This window comes from Micromys minutus (assembly GCF_963924665.1).
Source record: "Micromys minutus genome assembly, chromosome: 11".
Taxonomy (NCBI): domain Eukaryota; kingdom Metazoa; phylum Chordata; class Mammalia; order Rodentia; family Muridae; genus Micromys; species Micromys minutus.
In genome coordinates, this window is record NC_137980.1 from 51,469,754 (window position 1) to 51,489,063 (window position 19,310).

Sequence of the window (19,310 nt, forward strand, 5' to 3'; positions counted from 1 at the left end):
CCATTGAGACAGGCGGTGGAGATAGTTTTGGTTCATGTTTGGGTCATGTAACATGTTTGTTCTTTGATGAGCTTGTCATCTGCCCATTTGATAAGTATGTTTCCCCCCAATTTAGTCATGAAGATGTTGAAACAGGTTGGACGGGAATCATTCCATTGCTGCTTGTAGATTTGTTTTACAAAGGAGAGTGGTGAGGCAGGGTCTTGCTCTGTGGCTCATGCTGGTCTTGAGCTTCCAATCCTTTTGCCTCTACCTCCTGTCTACTGGGATTTGCATGTGCGTGTTCTCAGAGTTTGCTCTAAATATGAACCTTCTAGTTGATTTTCTTTCCTTCCTTCCTTCCTTTTCTTCCTCCCTTCTTCCCTCCTTCCTTTCTTCTTTCTTTTTTTTTTCTTTTTCTTTTTTTCTGAGACAGAATCACACTATGCAGACCAGGCTGGCTTTGAACTCACAGAGATCCTCCCGCCTTTATTGGAACTAAAAGCAGATGCCACTATTTTTCTTTAAAGATTTATTTTATTTATGTATATGTGTATGGGTGTCTAAGGAGGCCAGAAGAAGAGGGTACTATGTCCCTTAAAGCTACAGTTACAGGCCACTGTGAGCCACTCAGCATAGGTGCTGGGAACTGAATTCAGGTTCTCTGAATTAGTAGTACACGCATGCTGCTGGGAGTGAAAACTGGACAGACACCTGTACAGTGGAGCTAATGTAATTGCTACCTCCACAGTCTGGAACCTCAGTCCAGGGGGAGGAGCTCACCATCAGGAGGAGGTCTGTAGTCTCCTACTACAGATTTGGGGAGAAGGAAGCAGAGCTGCTAGTCTTTGTGCGTACCAGTGGTCATCCAAACTTTGACTCCCAAGAAAAGCTTTGCCATTTCTCTTGTGCCTGGGCCTGGGTCATATGGGTAACGGCTTTGCCAATTTTCCCAGTGGGTTGAGGTTTTGGGCATCCTCAGGATATTGCCATTCCAATGTCAAAATACACATTCACTCTGGACCTCACTCAATTGTGACTTCCTTAGATCCCCCACTCACGTACACTTAGCTGCTGAGCCACCTCTCCAGTCCCTTGCAGTTGCTTTTAATGGGCAAGTTCTGTGTGGAGTTAGACTTGTCAGTTTAGATAAGCTGTTCTGTAATCAGAGCAGGAATTGACCTTCTATCGGCTGCATTCACTTGACAGCTAGTCCAAAGCATTGGAATTCAGTTTGGTCATAAAAGTAATATCAGGGATACCTTGAAAAGTTAGTAACCTTGAATATATTCTTTCTTATACTTAAAGCCAATACTTTAAAACAAATTTTATTATTTTTAATTATGTATGTGTGCACCTGTGTGTGCATTGGTGCGTGTGAGTGTTGGTATAATGAGGCCAGAAGCCTTAGATCCCCCTGGAGCCTGGAGTTACCGGTGGTTGTGAGTCTTCTGATGTGGGTGCTGGGAACTAAACACTGAGTCCTTTGGAAGAGTAATACGTGCTTTTAACTATTGAGCCATCTCGTCTACTCCTGAATATGTTTTTAAAGTAATAAAAATGACAATTTTTGCCGGGTGGTGGTGGCGCACACCTTTAGTCCCAGCACTTAGTAGGCAGAGGCAGGTGGATCTCTTGAGTTTGAGGTTGAGGTCAGCCTGGTCTACATAGAGAGCCAGGACACCCAGGGCTACATACTGAGAGCCTGTCTCAAAACAAAGCAACAAACAAACAAACAAAAACAAACTTGATCTTTGCCTTCAGTGGAAATTACATCAAGTGTGAGAATGGTTTGATGACTATGGAAGTGCATTTGTAATGTTCTCAGTGTCTGTATGCTGAGCAAACATTAGCCAAGACAAGTAGAACAGAAGCCACATATATAATAGAAGAGTTTTTACATTTCTAATTCCACTTTTAAAGGAAAGGGGAAAAATGAAAGTGGATTTGAAGAGCGTGTCAGTTACTGTGGGGGTGCGCAGTGTGTGCGTGTGAATGTGCACACTCACGTGTGAGGCCAGAGGAAGGTGGTATGTTCCTTCTAGTGCTCTTCTGGAGCTCAGAGTTTGGGCAAAGCTGGCGGACCAGTGAGCTCACTGTCTCCAGCCCCGAAATCACAGTCCCAGGCATGCCCAGCCACACGGGTCTTTGTATGTGGGCACTGGGATGCTAACGCCTTTCTTCAGTTTATAAAGCAAGTGCTCTGACCCACTGACCTACTGAGCCAATGATAGGTTTTATTTAGACTTACGTGGAATAATATTTTAATGTGACAGCAATAAAAATAAAATTTTTTTATCTTACAATATTTTCAAAATCTTCAGAGTAGCCATATTTAAAGTGCTCAGGAGCCACAAGTAGCCGGGGGCAGGGGGGGCTACTACATTGGGCAGGAACATTCTTTGCCCACATTTAAAACTTCTCTAGTGGTAAATATCTTCCCCAGCTGAATGGAGAATTCAGATTGCTTATGTTCTAACCACCACGTGTGAGTCCTTCCATGCGTGAGGGCAGCTTCCTCGGTATCCTCATCTGCGTGATGTTTGCCTTATCATCTGTAATTCGAAAGCTTTTTTCAAGCGGCACGCTTGAGATGGGCTTCTTTAGAGCACCTGTGTGATAGCTGTCTTAAAGATAGCTTTAATATAACATGGATACTAAGGACAATAAGCTCACTCCTGGGTTTGGGAGGCAGTGCGCCATGCTGAAATCACTCTTGTGTGTGAAGTCATAGAAAACGCAGCTAGTTATCCAGTGACTGTTTTGCTTCCACTCAGGATGTGTCTGGTCCGAATGAAGCAGGAAGGCCGGACTGGGAAATACATGTGCCGGATCATAGTTCATTTCATGTGGGAAGACGTGGAGCAGCGAGGCCGAGTCATGGGGGTGAGTGCTTCCCCAGATGCTGCCCCTGGGCAGTTACCACAAAAAGGCTGACCTGAGTTTGGGGTTCTTTCAGCTTTAGAATGGATTTGCTTTCGGATTTCAGTGAAATGTTGCCGAATGTCAGAGAGGCAGCACAGCTACAGTCTCTGTTGTTTTGCCTCTTGGAAGCCTGACATACCATGGACACTTTGTGGGCTTGTGCACATTGCTGTGGTTTGTTGGTATGAAGACGTGTTGCATACAGGAGTAGATAGATTTCTGGTGATGCGGAGGATGGAATGGGGAACCAAATGGTAGCCTAAGGTCACTCACTGCCTTTGACATTACTTCAATATCTGAATCAGTTCCCCTTCACGTTCGTTCTTTGGTTGGTTGGTTGGTTGGTTTTGATTTTCTTGAGACATGGATTTATGTACCTATGAACTCCTGATTCTGCTGCCTCCGTCTGAGAGCTAAGGTTGTAGGCACACACCGTCACACCTGACCCTCTGGGTTCGTCCTTATGAGAAGATCCTGGTACAAAGGCAAGTGGGCCTCAGGGATTAAGGAAAACTCTGGTCGTTAGCAACCGAGAATATTCTGCCTAAGTATCCATTGAAAATAAATACCTTAGTAAATTCAGTAATTAGCCTGAGAAAAGAGAATACGGAGTGTGCAAGTGTTAGTACTCGTGTGTGTGTGTGTGTGTGTACAGGTGAGTGCAAGTGTGTGTAAAATGACTGCTCACTATATAGGACATATGTAGTACTGGGTTTTATGCATGTTTGTTTTGTTCTGCATGATCTCATTCTTCAAGTATGTCCACATACTTCATGTATGTCCACATACTTCATGTATGTCCACATACTTCATGTATGTCCACATAAGTCTCTTTTTCAGTTTCAGTTACTTCATGTTCACAGGTCTGTCCGTGTCATGGCTGACTTTCAGTGTCCCCGTCTTTTACACGCTCCTCTGCTCTGTCTGTTAACACCCTGTACATTTTTCTTTGTATAAGATGGGAACCTTTAAGACTTATTCCATGCATGTAGATGCTGGTTTCCTCCTTGAGCCTCTGGGTTCCTCTGAGTTGAGGTGTTCTCGTGACTTTGAGGGAACTGTAGTGTAGGAGGCACAGGAGACCTGGGTTTGCCTTTTAAGTATCTTTATGGACATTAGCGTGATGCTCTGTGGGGACAGCATGACAATGGCCTATCTGTTCCTTCTAAGAAAGTGCAACATCAGTTGAACCATCTGCCTTGGAGTCATGATTGAGATCTCTCTCTGTTAATGTGCGTATGTTCCTGAGTATGTGTGTTCCACATGTATGCAGAAGCTCAAGCTGGTCAGAAGAGAGCGTTGGGTCCCTCTTGTCCCCTTACCCATAGAGTTATGAGCCACCATGTGGGTGCTGGGAACGGAACCCAGCTCCTCTTCAGGAACCACTGAGCCAAAGCCCCTGCTGAGCTCTCTTTAAAACTGTCCCCATTTCTCCCTAGTCCTGCCCGCCTGCCGGCTTTCTCTGTGGTCCAGAGGGAGGGCAGCAGACCCGAGCTGACTGCCAGGCGTTGCGTTAGAGGCTCTTCCGTTATATGAACCTGTTTTGCTTATCTAGTGACTGAACTCTGCTGGCAATGGGACCACCAGGGCCATGTGAGCGACAGCTGTCCTATCCCAAATAGCCTAATAAGTCAAAAATTGCTGACTTCTAGGCCACAGGAATTTCTTAATTACACCCTCTCCCACAGATTTTCTCTTCCATATTTAACAGCAGTCGACACTTTGAGCCTTCTCTCTGGTGCCTTGTGTATAATCTTCCTCCTGTCTCCTTGTGAGCTTTATGGAAGCAGGAGACTGTCCTTTCCTATTTTTATGTGGTAATATCAAATGGATAAATAGAATGAGTTGAGCTTAATGAATGCATAAATTAAACCTCAGCCTTTGGTATATTCAGTTGGGTTTGTTTGTTTGAGACAGGGTCTCATAGCCCTGGCTGGCCTAGGGCTTATTATGTAGACCAGGCTGGCTTTATATTCACAGAGATCCACCTTCATCTGGCTCCCAATTACTGGGATTAAAGGTGTGCACCATGTTAATATATTCTATTTTAAAATAACTTGTTAGATAAGTGGCACTTGAGTCATTCCTTTTTGATACTCTCTACGGGAGACTTTAACTTTTCTCCTTCCTCTCTCTTGTCCACTTAGATTGTTCTAGAGTGTGTGCCATCCTACAGGGGGGTATAGTGCCCTTAAATCTTAGTGGACCTACAGTTTATCTGGGGTCTTGATAAATAACCGATGTGATTCGGTAAGTTTCTGACCAGAGCCAGAGAAACACTTCCCCTCTCTCCCTCCCTACACTTCCTTTCTTCCCTCCTTCCTCTCTCTGTCTTTCCTTTTCAGAGTGTCCCAGGCTGGCCTTGCACTTTACTGTGTAACTCAGGATGGCCTTAAACTTTGGATCCTCTTTCCTCCACCTCCCAAACGCTGAGATTGCAGGTGTGCACCATCGTACTTTGGTTTATATTGTGCTGGAAATGAACCCAGAATGCTAGACAGCAACTGAGCCATGTCTCAGTCTGGAGCTCTTTCCTCTCCTTTGCCTTGTTCTTTCCCAAGATCTCATGTAACCGAGACTGACCCTGAACTCACTATATAGTCAAGGATGACCTTGGATTTCTGGTGGAATTTCTGGCATCCACCATCACACCCAGTTTAGAGCATCTACTTTTCTAACACGTTTCCCGGTTACGCCTGTGTTACTAGGGGTATGAGAGGTGGCAAACATACTTCAAATAGCAAGATGTTAGTGATTTCTGTAGTGTAGGCTCCTACATTACCTTCATGATGAGAAATGCCCAAGCTCTGGCAAAAACTATAAATGAGAGATAGTGTTTTCGAACGAGGAACTTAGAGGAATTGGATAATTACTGTTCTTGCTCTTCACTGTATTTGACACAACCCCTCCCTTCTAACTTGGTGCTGTAAACTGCCACCTTTTCTATAGGAAGGATAGTTGTATATCGACCCCTGTGATTTAAGAGTGTGTTGTAGGTATAGGGGCTTCAGTCTGTTAAAGTACAGCCTGCAGCAGTGGTGCGTGTGACTTGAGAAAGCAGAAGGTGGAACAAATAGGGTCTGGCCCAGGTCCCCGATGGACAAGCATCCCCTGAGCTTGGGTAGACACAGAAGCAGGCGACGGGTGCTAACGGAACTATGCGGCTGCAGAGGTTCTTCTGAGCTTTGAAAAAACCCAGATTTAAAGGTGGTAATTTGCAAATCTTTCTGTCATTTGGCGTTCCAGGTATTCTTCTGTAAGAAAAACCATAGAAAAAGTAAAAGTCACAAAGCCAGTCAATGTTGTGGTGGTTTTTCTCGTGCCAAAGAATTCTTAGAAGCCATTACTTTTAGTGGATGGGTGTGGCAAAGTTCAAGAGCCAAAACTGCCTCTTGCAAACTGATGACAAATCAGAAATTTTAATCAAGAATTCCTTTGAAACTAGAATTCCTATCAAGAACTCATTTGGTATTCAAGTTCTGGTCTCATGCAAGAGGGAAATTTTGCTTTTCAACAGCTTCTAAGAAGCCCAACTGTTAGGGCACATGGCACAGACTCACGTGTCATTGGTGAAGCCAGTACAAAAAGCAACTGCTAAATTTGAGGTTACAAAAATCACATCAATAATTTAGTGTTCTGACTTTTTAAAAGGAAAAAAAAAAACCAGTATTTGGGATCTCAATGTATAAATTAGCTGTGGAAATAAAGTTCATTATATCACCTCATCTGGTCTTGTTTTATTTCATTAACTGGTTCTTAAAAACCTTTGTGAGCCCAGTTGCAGCTGAAGAGGTTGGAGACCATTTTTCCTTGGGCCCTTGCCTGGCTCCTGAGTGTTGGTAGGAGTAAGAACCAGGACTGACACAGCTGTAAAAACAGACAGCCCTTTGGCCTCAGCACTTTCTCTTGCTGCAGGCAGATTTGAGATGTAAATTTCACCCTGCCTCTCCTGCTAATGAAGTAAGTGTCTTTTGCTGGTCTGCACCAGGTGTGTCCAGTCTTGGGGCTAACTGGGAGTTTTTTTTTTTTTTTTTTTCCCATTTGTGACATTTCAACCAAACATCAAAAACAAACAAGAATGAGCTCAAGGCAGTGGCTCAGAGTGTTAATGGTAACTGTAGGCTGGTGAAACGACTTCCTGTCAGCTCTGCTCTGCCAGACATCCCTACCTTATGGCTCACAATGGACAAGTTTAAGCTTTCCGAGCCAAGGTGGGAAGGGGTGGGGATAGGCTATAGTTAAGAAATTACTATGTCTTCTCATCGGTGGTTCCTGCAGCCAGATTGCCTCAGGAAGATGTCAGATAAGATGACTTCTTGTCAATGGAATTCCAGAGCTTTCTGGTCCCCTGTCCCAGATCAGAGCCGCTTGATGGGACCGTACAGAGAGGGAAGAGTTGGTAGAGAACCCTGGCACGAACTGTTCTCTCTGAACCTTTGGATTTGCTCATTTGGATATTAACAATGGTTTTAGATTTTTCTGAAAATCTCCTTCCAATTTTCCAAGTTTCAAATAGCTCCTCCCCCATGCTCTTCTTCCTTGAAGAACAGGAAGGTGCTTATCAGACCTGCTCCTCGCTGGCTGTGCTCTGTGGTCTATGTTAATGCCAAACCCATTCCCTACAATGCTTCTTGAACCTTAAGCACATGCCACTTCTAACACAACGCCTGGTACTGACTAAGCACTCTCTGAGAGTCACATACCCACCCTGCCAGCCAAGCCAGGTGCCTTGCTGATCCTGCCTTGTGTCTTTTCCTCATTCAGGGTGTACACCTAGATGGCTCTCATACTTCCTCCCCACTACCTGTACCAGACTGGGGCCAATCCAAGTCTCCCTCACTGCAAGTGCCATCATAATTTGCATTGCCTTCTTTGGGCTTTTAGTCTTTCTCTCTGATGTCATGGTTGTTCATGCATATTGGCTGTCTTCTAGAGAAATTCCTGAGGGTCAGGACTGTATGTATCTCCCAAGTCTCCAGAGTGCTTATAATTACCTATTGGCTGAATTGAATGAATGGCGAGTCTCCAAAGAATGAAAGAAGGCAGATCTAGAGGCCTGGGATAGGTATTAGGGAAACGGGAAGGATGCCCCTTTTATTCTGAGGATATTTGTCTGCTGTGTTAGTATTAAATATTAGGAGAAAGACTGATTTTTTTTCCCCTAGTGACAATTTAGAAATTTATTTGTATGAGTGCCTGTGCATATGTGTACAGGTGTGCACATGCTAGGCATGTGTGTGGAGGTCAGAGGACAACTGGAAAGACTGAACTCTCTCCTTCTCACGTACGTATGTGCTAGGAACTGACTCAGGCTGGCAGGCTTGGCAGCAGGTGCACACTGCTGAGCCATCCTACCAGTCCCCTGACTTTGATTTGTCCCTTTCTGTTTCCTACTGGAGTTGGTTGGTTTTTTTTTTTTTTTTTTCTTTTTAAGCCTGAGCTTATAATAGGGTATTTTATGTTTCAAAAGTAGGATTTGGATTTTAACAAAGGCTTTAGATTTTCTGAAAAATCTTTCAATCTTCCAAGTTTCAAATATTCCCTCCCCCGTGGTTTTTTCCCACCTTAAAGGTTTCCAAGGAGGGCCAGGCAATAGAACTCAGTAGTAGAATGCTTACCTAGCTTTCACATGAACTTGAGTGTAATCCTAGCACTTAAAATCAGGGGGAAAATCGTAAACTCCTGCTTTACTGTGCGTTGCATCCCAGGGTCAGGATCAGAGCTCAGTGTGAAAGGCTTTGAGATACAAGGGCTGCTTTAAAGATGGGTTTTGTGATCATAAACATAAAATATAAGAACTGCCTTAAAGATGGTTTTGTAAATATAAATGCTGTGTATGAATAAAGAACCCTTTCAGCTGGGTGCCAAGAAAACACGAATCTGTGTTTGTTCTTCAGTATCAGTAGCTTCCTGGAAGGTTTTTAAGTGGCCTAAGCTATTGCAATTGGACGCTCAGTTATTAGGAAAAATATTGAGAGCAAGATACATTTTTAGATTTTAAAAGTGTGTGTGCGCGCATGGGCGCGCGCCAGGTGTGTCCACAGAGGCCAGAAGAAAGTGTTAGCTCCCCGGAAGCTACAGTAACAGCTGGTGGTGAGCCAGTTGACATGGTGCTGGGAACCAAACTCGGGTCCTTTGGAACAGCAGGGTCACTTTTAAACTGCTGAGCCCTCTCTAGCCCCAAAGCTACATTTTTAGAAGGCAAAGTACTGATTCACTAGGACTGGCTCATGAATTTGAGCTGAGCTCACAGAGGATGTACCTGCCCCTGGAGTTAAACTCTCTGTTTATGGAAGTTTCTAAAAACCCGATAAGGGAGCACTCAAGCAAGTAGTTAGTTTGCCAACCAGTTTGGCACCTACATTACAGAACTCATAATACTAGTATGGTGGCTCAATCACTTGTCCTTCTGAGTGGCTCTCTGGTTCACAACCCCCACCCTCAGCCTTCCACAATGCTAGGGCTCAGGGACTCTGCCGTCGATCGAGGGCCTCAGCCGTCTTTGTTGCTCTTTGTTTTTAGAACGGGATCTTACTAAGTTGCCCAGGTTGGCCTTGAACTTCTGTAGCTCAGTTAGACCTTGAACTTTGATCCTCCTGCCTCAGCCTCTTGGGGAGCTTGTACCACCACACTCTCCTGGATCCACTTTATTTTACCAGAAGTTCTTGAGAGAAGATCAATAAACCTTTCCCCAATGAAAATTGCAGCATGGAATTCCGGGATACTTGGTCATTTATCTGTAGTGCTGTTCCAACCTTCAGTTACAGACTGTGGGGCTCCTGAGCTCTTAAGTGTTTCTAAAGCATCAGAAGTGGGGCTCTGTACATAATAGACATTCAGCAATAGGCGTGCGTGCGTGCGTGCGTGTGTGTGTGTGTGTGTGTGTGTGTGTGTGTGTGTGTGTGCGTGCGTGCGTGCATGCGTGTGTGTGCATGTGTGCTGTCTACAAGCTTATATTCCACAAACAGCCCTCTTTCAGTGCTCTTACACTGAATGCCCCTAGCTCAGCTCTCCTTTCAAGGGACCAGGCTTCCCCTGCAGTCCTTGTTTTCTTTGCCTGGTTTCCTTCGATGTCCCCTGTTCATAGTCATAACACAGTGAGAGGTGAGCTCGGGGACGTGGGAGTGACAGATATAGCCAGCCAGAGTCATTTCCAGCTCACCTTCCAGGGGCTGCCAATGCTTCTTCCAAATAAGTCTCACTGTCAGGAGTCAGGACAAACAGCCCCACGAAGCGTCCTTCCTGTCTCCCTTCTGACGTCACCACTGTTAGCTGAGCCTCCCAAGCTGAATTCGTAGCCATTCTTGAGTGCTGCCTCATTCTCTGCCTCTGCTTGGCTTGCCGGCTGCATGCTTCACATATCTCCACCAGATTCTCAGTGGCCCATGGCCTCATTTCCGGCATCACCTTGCTCTATCGAGTCACTTCTGGAGGAATTCTTGGCTATTCCCAAACCAGGCAGCCCTCCTGCTATACGACTGCCTGAGACCTTCTTCCTAATTCCTGCGTCTCATCATGTCCCTCTCATGCCAGAGACCTGAGTGCTTTCACCACATAGGGGACAACATTTACCTTGGACGTGTGTATAGAACCTTTGGGAGGTACATAAACCAACACGCGTATTCTCCTCTCTATCTCTTAACAGAGTCTCACTATGTAGCCCTGGCTGTCTTGGAACCTGCTATGTAGACCAGGCCAGCTTCAAACTCACAGAGATCCTCCTGCCTCTGCTTCTGTCTGCTATCTTTCTTTTTTTTTTTCTTTTCTTTTTTTAAAATAAAACATCGAACTGTTTAGATGTTTCTAAAATACTAAAAATCTTTAAATATTTTATTTGTAATTTTAAAAAATTAAAATACAATTACATCATTTCTCCCTTCTAGAACCTCCAGAATGCTTTGATATTCACAGTTTGTCAAATATTTTAACAAAAAAAAAAAAAAAAAAAATAGGGGAGGGTGCGGGTGTTTATACCTGAAATAATAAATATAAATGCTGGGGACTTGAACTTGGGTCCTTTCGCTTGAACGGCAAGCTTTTTACTGACTGAGCCATCTCCTGGCCTCTGTACAGATCTTTTAAAAATTAGATGTAAAGCTTTTACTTTGCATTTATTTTACCTGCATGTCTGCCTGTCCACCACGTGTGTGCCTGGTGCCTGAAGAGGCCAGAAGAGGACGTCAGATCCCCTAGACCTGGAGCTGCAGGTGGTTGTGAGCCTCTGTGTGGTGCTGGGAATCGAACCCAGGTCCTCTGCAAGGGCAGCCAGTGCTTAATCTGCGAAACTATCTTTCTAGCGCCCTCTGTAATAAATTTTTGAGCCACATTGATTTATGCAATTGATTTAACTCAAATGACATAAACTAAGGATCCTGGTGTCCTGGTGTCTGGGCAGCAGGGTGTTGTGCTCGGGCCGTAGTGCTCACCCCTGTTGGGGAGTGTAGGACTTGACTGTATCATCTTCTGGCTCGCTGTCTTCTCTGGTCATACCTGGGTTTGCTTTCTGGGGCTTGTTTCCCTACTACCATCATCACCAACAAAAGGCTCATTATTCTCTCCCTGCCCTGCCTCATGGGTTCCTTCTGGGGTTATGCTACAACTCTACTTTATAAGGAAAAGGAGCCTCAGACTGTTAGACTCAAGAGGGGGAACCTGGGAGTTTTTTTTTTTTTTTTTTAACTTGGATTTTTCAATCCATGAATTCTGTGCATATTGCTACTTAAATACCGCCGATGTGGATCAGGCCCTTCCCAGTTCTGTGTCAAGGAAACTGAGGTCCTATAGTGTTCAGTGTCTTACCCTGCACTGTACAACTAGCACACATTAGCACGGGGACCACAGCTGTGACATTCCTATGCCCCGTGTTCCCATAGCATCCCTGAGATCCCACCCTCTCATCTGTCCTGTTACCAAAGACCAAGAGGGTGACTGTCCTTCAATCTGGAAATGCCTGGATCCCTGTTCATTTGGAATTTCGAATCCGGTAGGGAGAGGTTTCCTACTAGAACGACCAGAGACCGAGAGAGAAGACAGGTGCTCAGGTCCTTAAGCTGTGCCTTTTGTCATCTCCCATCAGTTAGAGCCTAAGGTCTCCACGTCGTGGGAATTTGCCTCAGTTGATCTTACAATCATTTTTCAGAGACTCCTCAGTTATGTTTTTTTAAGAGGAGCAGAACAGGAAGGCTGAATGCGGGCTGAGAGGCTGGGCCAGGGGACTAACAAAGGCAGTGTTGTACTGCTTGTGGTAAAGCCAATAAATGAATTCAAGAGACACCTAGATGTGTTTCTAGAGGAGGGCATGGGGGGAGGGGTCTGGTGGAGAGGCAGAAAGGTGGGATTAAGATAAATTAAAATGGGGCCAGCTTGCTGGATAAGAGGACCGCCTCTTCCTGTTCCCACTGTGTTTCAGATTTCTTGTCCTGCGCAGTCGAAAGGCTAAAAACCGGATTGTACCATGTACCTCATATTCACCCTTTCAGGTCCTGCCTCAGGAAAAGAAGATGGTCCCAAGGCTATTTCAGCGTGTGTTTGTGTGCTATGCCCACCAGATCTTACTGGGAATCTTAAACTCTAACCTAAAAAGGAGTCTTGAGCTAACCGGTCGTCAGTCCCAGATTTTTGTTCCCATACCTGAAGCCTCCCCATCACTTGGGGATTTGCTGAGCATCAGCTGGACGAGAAACTCTATGATGGGGCCTGTGGTGGTTTGGATGAGAATGTTCTCCATGGGACATTCAGGTGTTTGAATACTTGGTCCCTAGTTGGTGGCACTTTTTGGGTAGGTTTAGGAGGTGTGGCCTTGTTGAAAGAAGCCTGTCACTATGGGTGGTCGTCAAAGCCACCTGCCCTCCTAGGTTTGCTCCCTCTGCTTCTTCTTTGCAGTTCAGGATGTAAGCCCTCAGCTTGTTTGTTACTCCAGCCACCATGCCTGCCTCCTGCTTCCCACCCCCAAATTCCCCTACCCCCCCCCCATAGACGCCCATCCTCTGGAACCATAAGCCCAAATCCTATACCTTGCTTTGGTCACTGTTTTATCACAGTAATAGAAGAGGAATACAGGGCCCAACAAGATTTTGAAAACCAGCCCTTCTGTTTCAGAACCACTGTTCCTAGTCCGACCCTATTTACCTAATGGAGAGACAGAGAGGGAAGTGTAAGTAGAAACTGGGGAGTCCAGGCTGTCTGGGTGTCAGTTCTTCGTGCTCTCCTTGCTTGCTGGGGTAGGGTGTGGGCTGCACAAATGCCACGCAGTGGTTGGGTGTGATGGTGACAGCCACACTCGCTCGCTGCTTTCTCTTTGCTGTGTACTTTACGAGAGCTGTGACTTTTACTATCTTATAACTGTCTGTCTGTGAGACTGCACTCTGCCCTCACATTACAGATAAGGGACCAAAGAGCAGGGAGACCAGTGCCTTTGTTTCCAGTAACATCTGCAGCTTTTACTGTCACACACTTGGTGGCCTGAAACAACAGAAATGTATTCTCTCATAGCCCTAGATTCTAGGACCTAGACGCCAAAAAAGAGAAGAATTAATTTCTCTGGATCCAGATTCCTCCTGGTGGTTCTGGGGAAGGGTCTTCTCCTTGTCCTGCCAGTCTCATACTAGCTACCAACATACCTTAACTTCCGGCTGCCTCTCCTCTCTGATTCACATCTCCCTCAGCCTCTTGTAAGAACGTATGGGATGCACTTAGAGCCCTTCCAGATTGACTTCCTTATCTTAAAAGTCTTAGACATGTCTATACATTTGTTTCCACATGAAGAATGTTTCCAGGACTAAGGATGCAGGCATCTTCTGGAAGACTGTTTTTCATGTAGCATAACTGTGGGCTCATCACCTGTGCCCCAGTTTCCAAATAACGACTAGGAGGCTTATTCATTTAATAAATGCCTAGATCATAGCTAGGTTTGTTTCCCAACTAGCTCGTAACTTAGAGTAACCAATTTATACTATTCTATGTCTGCCACAGGGTAAGTTTCCTCTTCTCAGTTCATGTCCAACCTTCTGAGTCTGGGCGGGGCATCTTCCTGTGCTTGCCTATCCCCAGAGCTCTAATCTCTCCCATCTTCTACTTCCTGCCTTTTTATAGACCATCAGCTTTTTATTCACACAGTGCAAAAGGGATTATCCCTACAACGTAGGTAACTTAACTGAGTTTGCACGGATACCCCAAAACTTACCACACTTAGTCTCCAAGGTCTCCCTCAACCTCCCAGCAGCTGTGGTTATAGGTATATGCTTCCCCACCCCCACCCCCACCCCCACACCAGCCCTGCGTGATCACTGTTCTGTGTTGCTGGATTAGGTCAGTGTTGAACGCTGCAGTTGGAGTGTTAGCATCAGGATAATTGCAGTCACATACTTCTCCCTCTGACTCCAGAACTCAGGTCTCATGGCCCTGAAGCAGCTAGTCCTTACATCTCAGTTCATTGCTCCTGGTTCCTCCCATTAGACTGTTAGCTCCTAGAAGGAAAATTTTTATTTTTTTCCTTAAATAAAAATGGATACATAATTCTTCAATCATTCAACATTTTATATGTGTTTTTTTGGGCTGAGGGATGGCTCAGCCACTAACCCTGATGACCCGAGGTTTGGTCCTAGGAACTGTCTTCCCCAAGTCATCCTCTGACCTCCATATGTAGCTGAGGCGCATGTGTGCACGCACATGTGCACAATGAGTAAGTAGCGTTTTACATGATGCTGTGTACCTCCACTACTGTCTAATTCCAGAACGTTCCCATCACTTCAGAAAGAAGCCCCGTGTTCACAACCGTCAGTCATCCTGTTCTCTGTTTCTCTGACCCTCTTACCATCTCTTTGGGATTACCTGTTCCTAATTTTTCATCTCAGAATCAGCAATGTAAGGTAATATGCAGTCTTGGGTGTTGGACTCTTTAAGGTTTGCTTGTGTTGTAGCATGTTTTACTATAGTATTTCTCTTTATGAATAGTCAGGTCACACTGTATTATACATTGGGGGAACGTGTTTCTGTTCTCTTGGGATTCACTGGGCCCAGTGGTAACTGTCTTCTGGCTTTACTGGGAAGCAATAGTGCTATATCAAGTGACTCTAATTCCTAGCATGACAGCCATAGTTTGTTTATAGATTATTTTTTTGTTTTTAATTATTTGTCTGTGTATATGTGCACTTGAGTGCAGTACTAAAAGAGGCCCGAAGAGTGTGCCAGACCCCCCTGGAGCTGGAGTTACAGATGGGTATGAGCTGGGAATCAAACTTGGGTCCTCTTCAAGAGCCGCACACACACATTCCTGACTTTTGAGCCACACAACTCTTGTTTGTTTATTTTGAAATAAAATTTTTACAATAAGCAGTTCTGATCACATTCTTCATCCTACCAGCAAATGAACTTTTACTTCCATTTCAGGCTGATGAAGGTGGTATGGGTGTGGTGTAAAGGAAGAAGTTGCAGGCAGCCTGGTCTCTGTGTAGACGCAGCTCGACTAAGTCAGGTCTCTGAGAGGCGAGTTAGATACCCTGCACATACTTTTCCAGACTCAACATCCTGCTGTGAGGGGACAAAAAGCTTGCCTTATATAAGTCCCAGAGCTGCTTGTGTTCTTGCTTTTGTTCTAATAGAAGCAGTTCATCAGGCACAAAATGTATCTGTCTATTTTATCATGGCCGGCTAGCTTCCAGCTACTATGTTAAACACTACAGCTACAAGGATGACTAAGACTTCCTAGACTAGCAGAGGGCAAACATGAGCAAAATTATAATATTGAGAAACTCCAGTGTTTAAATGACTGAGTGCCAGAGGAGAAAAGCTCAGGGAAGATGACATTTGGTATGCTTTCTGGGTAAGTGTTACAGCGTGACGCGCAAGGGCAGGGACTTCCTTCGTGGGCCTTGTTCCTTTTCCTGTGCTGGTGACAGCAGGTTCCCTTTAGCTCCACTTTGATCCTCTGTCGCTCTGCACACCCAATCATTACAGACTCATTGACTCCAGAGTCTGCAAAAGGCAATATTTTGTCCTGAAAACTGGCCACAGGCAACCCCTCTTCCTTGTTTTGGGTTCTGTTGTTTGTCTTGAGTCAGGGGCTCTTTCTGTAGTCCTGGCTCACCTAGAACTCTCTATGTAGACCAGGTTGGCATCAGACTTAGAACATTTTAAGACACTTGCCATCAGGCTTAATACCTGAGCTTTATCCCAGACCCACATGGTGGAAGGAGAGAACCCACTCCTGTAGAATGACCTCTGACCTCCACACATGCAAGCACACGCTCAAAAAACTGAACACTTTTTTTTTTTTTTTTTTTTTACTTTAAAAAAGGAATATATATGGAGGGCTTTGTTTTCGGCGGCCGCCTTCCCAGCCCCCAGCCTTTAGGAGGGGTCATTGTGCAGCCTGTTCTGCGCTTGATGTTCGCTTCACTTTTACTGGAGGGCAAAACTAGGGCAGAGAAATAATTTTTATTCACTTCTGAAAGGTTACAGTAATAAAGAAACTCTTGTTAACATCAGAGAACGTTGCAGCCAAGAGTTTTCACAGTCTGGCATTGTTTATTTTACATGTAATTTGGAACCTTCTGCACTCTTAAAATATTGGCACAAAAATGTTTTAACTCTTGCTGTACTTCACTGGAGGTTACAGCTGTGTGTTGTCAGAGGGGCAGCCGGGCCCCAGAGAACCATTCACCCTCTTCCTGTTGGAGAGGGAAATGGTGTGTGTGACTGTGTGTGACTGTGTGTGTGTGTGTGTGTGTGTGTGTGTACATACACATACAAAATTGCATTTACTCAAGGGTACAGTACCTGGAAGCCCCGCCCTAGTCCTACGGATCTTACAGGCCTCCTTCATTAACCATGAGAGTGGTGTGACAATCCAGCGTTCCTTGTGCTGTGACCCTGGACAGCACAGGGCTTCCCTCATTGAGATGCTTCAGCAGGACTGGGCACTGCCCCTTTCTCTCTCACACTCTCTTTCTCACTTCTTTGGCTTTTGTTCTAGTTAGAGGTAGACTATGTAGGAGCCAGATGGTGGCTTGCAGACATTGTCACCTCATTTATCCCTACAGCTGAGTGCAGGAAGCCTTGAAAGTGGTTTACATCTGCTTGGAGAGCTAAGGAGGAAGAGCAGAGCATTTGCCTGTGATCACTGTAGAGTCACTGGCCAGTTCTGAGCAGTTCAAAATCTCTGCCCTTTTAGACATCATATATACTTTTTAAGTCACGTTGAACCTCTTTTGGAAGTAGGTACAATATAAAGTAATAATAAAGCAAGCAAATGAATCGTGTGTGTTGATGGCAACACGGACTCATCTTAAGATCGAATAAGCAGCTTCTGGTGTAAGGAGGAGCTGGCTCCACCCAAGGCTTTAGTTCCTATTTTGTTAGGTTGAGATTAAGGCAATTACAGAAGGACATTAGTTGTTAAATTGAAGAAGGTGCCAGTCTCGGGGCTTAGCCTCCAGACTCAACTTTGCTCTCACGCTAAGGGAGCCCTTCCCTTTCCTCCCTTGGTCTCCCTGGCCTTTATTAGGGCTCAGGCAGTCCCCATGACTTGCCATGTTTTTAGTAGTCTTTCTGGCTCAGGGACTGAGGCCTGCTGCTCTCTTTCTTCCCAGCCCAGCATTTTCTTTCTTGGTTTCCACAATAGAGAGTTTGCAAAATTGACAGTGTGCACAGCTATTAGGTAAGGCCTATGGTGCTATTACTACGCATTGCTCTTCTTCAGTGATCCCAGACAAGGGATCCTTCCCCAGAAAAAGTCTGCGTGTGGAGGAAACCAGCTTCCAGCTCCCAGGCAGTCACCTTGAAGCTCCTTGACTTGGAGCCAGAAAGACCTGGGTTCTGACTACATCACTACCAAAGTTGGATTTAGGACCCTGGGCAAATCTCTTTACCTCTTGTTGCCTTGGTCCTTTCTTCTGCTAGTCCTACGATGTTGGGTAATTTAAACGGTATAACTTAGTACAGTGCTCAGTGCTGGGGCCGTTAGGCACTGGTAGGTGGGAACCCTCAGGCTGTATAAGGGCCTTTCCCTTAGCATTTCACCTAAAGAACGGGAATGTGTGAGCGCCTGCTACACGCCACTGAGAAGAGAGATCCTGTTCATCTTTTGTAAGGGATGGGGGTGGTGGTTTGGGTCTTTGTAACCCTCTACCAGGAAGCCTGGATCAGGCACAGCTGTCCCTCAGCTCAGTCCCTTAGCTGATGTGGGCACAAATGCTTTTGTTTCTACATTCATACTTCGGGAAATAGCCCTTATTTGGGGGGGTTTAAGGATAATTGAACACGAAATGTGTGGTGTTTGGAGCCCTTAGAAAGGGAGGGTCCTAGGGAAATTAATGGTGTTTATGCTGTTCTTGGGAAAGCTCTTTGTGGTTCTCAGTGAATAAATTATTTGGAGTGAGTTTTCTAACACCTCCTACTCGGCTGGTCACTGTGTCTTTTTTTTTTTTTTTTTTTTAATAACCGTCTGCTGTAATACTTTTCTTTGCTCATGACTTATAAAGATATATAGTTTTGGTGTTGGACTTTTGACCCCTGCCTGCTCCCAGGAGAAACATTTCTATCAGAATAATAAAAGGTGTAAACTATCAGTCACTTGGTTTCTGGGCCCATGGGCTTGTGAGTGGCTGAGGCAGGGAATAAAAGACAATTCCCCTGAGCATTCAGTGGCTTTCCATGTGTCCCTAGTCCTCTCCTGTTAAAGCCTCTCCTACACCCTTTGCTAAGGTTCTTTGGATTTCAAATAAGCCATTGTCTTTGGCCTTTTAAGAAGTACAGCTTTCTGCTCTCTCTCTTGTCTCCCTTGTTTTAGGTCCCAAAGTGAGTGGCCTGCCAAAGGAAGCCTCTCTAGAGAAAGAAGGCTGGCCTTGCCCTGTCTCCTCCAGCTCGGTACATGTAGGGGCCTGTGGCGCATGTGAGGCTTTGGCTTCTCATAGCTCTTCCCTCTCCGTCCCAGATGCCTGTCCCACTGAAGCGTTCACTTGGCCTGGGAGGATGCCTCAGCCAGTAAAGTGCTTGCCACACAAATTTAGATCCACAGCATCCACATAAAAAGCCAGGCGCATCAGTATAAGTCTCTGTAGTCCTATTACTAGGAAGGAGGAGGCCGAGGATCTGAGGTTCGCTGGACAGCTAGTGTAGCCCATCAATAAGCAAGAGACCCTGCCTCAAAAACGAAACAAACAAAACAAAAACCAAGCAAAACCGGAACACAAGGTGGAGAGCATTTGGGAGACGCCCCGCACTGCCCTCTAAGTGCTAGGGCTCCCCACTTGCTGCCATCCCACCAGCATGTGGCCTGACTGAGGGTTCTCCCTTACGGCTGGCCATGCCTCTAACTCCATCACTTGGGAGAAGGAGGCTAGAGGGGCAGGAATTCCAAGTTATTCTCCACTACATGTTGAATTTCAGAACAGCCTGTTATATGAGAC

The 19,310-nt window shown here is 45.4% G+C and overlaps 1 protein-coding gene across 2 annotated transcripts in view; it reads left to right on the forward strand.

Annotated features, from left to right (window-relative positions):
* Positions 1-19,310, forward strand: part of UQCC1 (ubiquinol-cytochrome c reductase complex assembly factor 1) — a gene marked incomplete at its 5' end in the record, with an annotated part of 89,027 nt that overhangs the window by 46,038 nt on the left and 23,679 nt on the right. For both annotated transcript variants that reach the window (XM_080924781.1, XM_080924780.1), the window contains one exon: positions 2,757-2,865. In XM_080924781.1, coding sequence (XP_080780907.1) covers positions 2,757-2,865 — 109 coding nt within the window. The remainder of the gene's footprint in view (positions 1-2,756; positions 2,866-19,310) is intronic.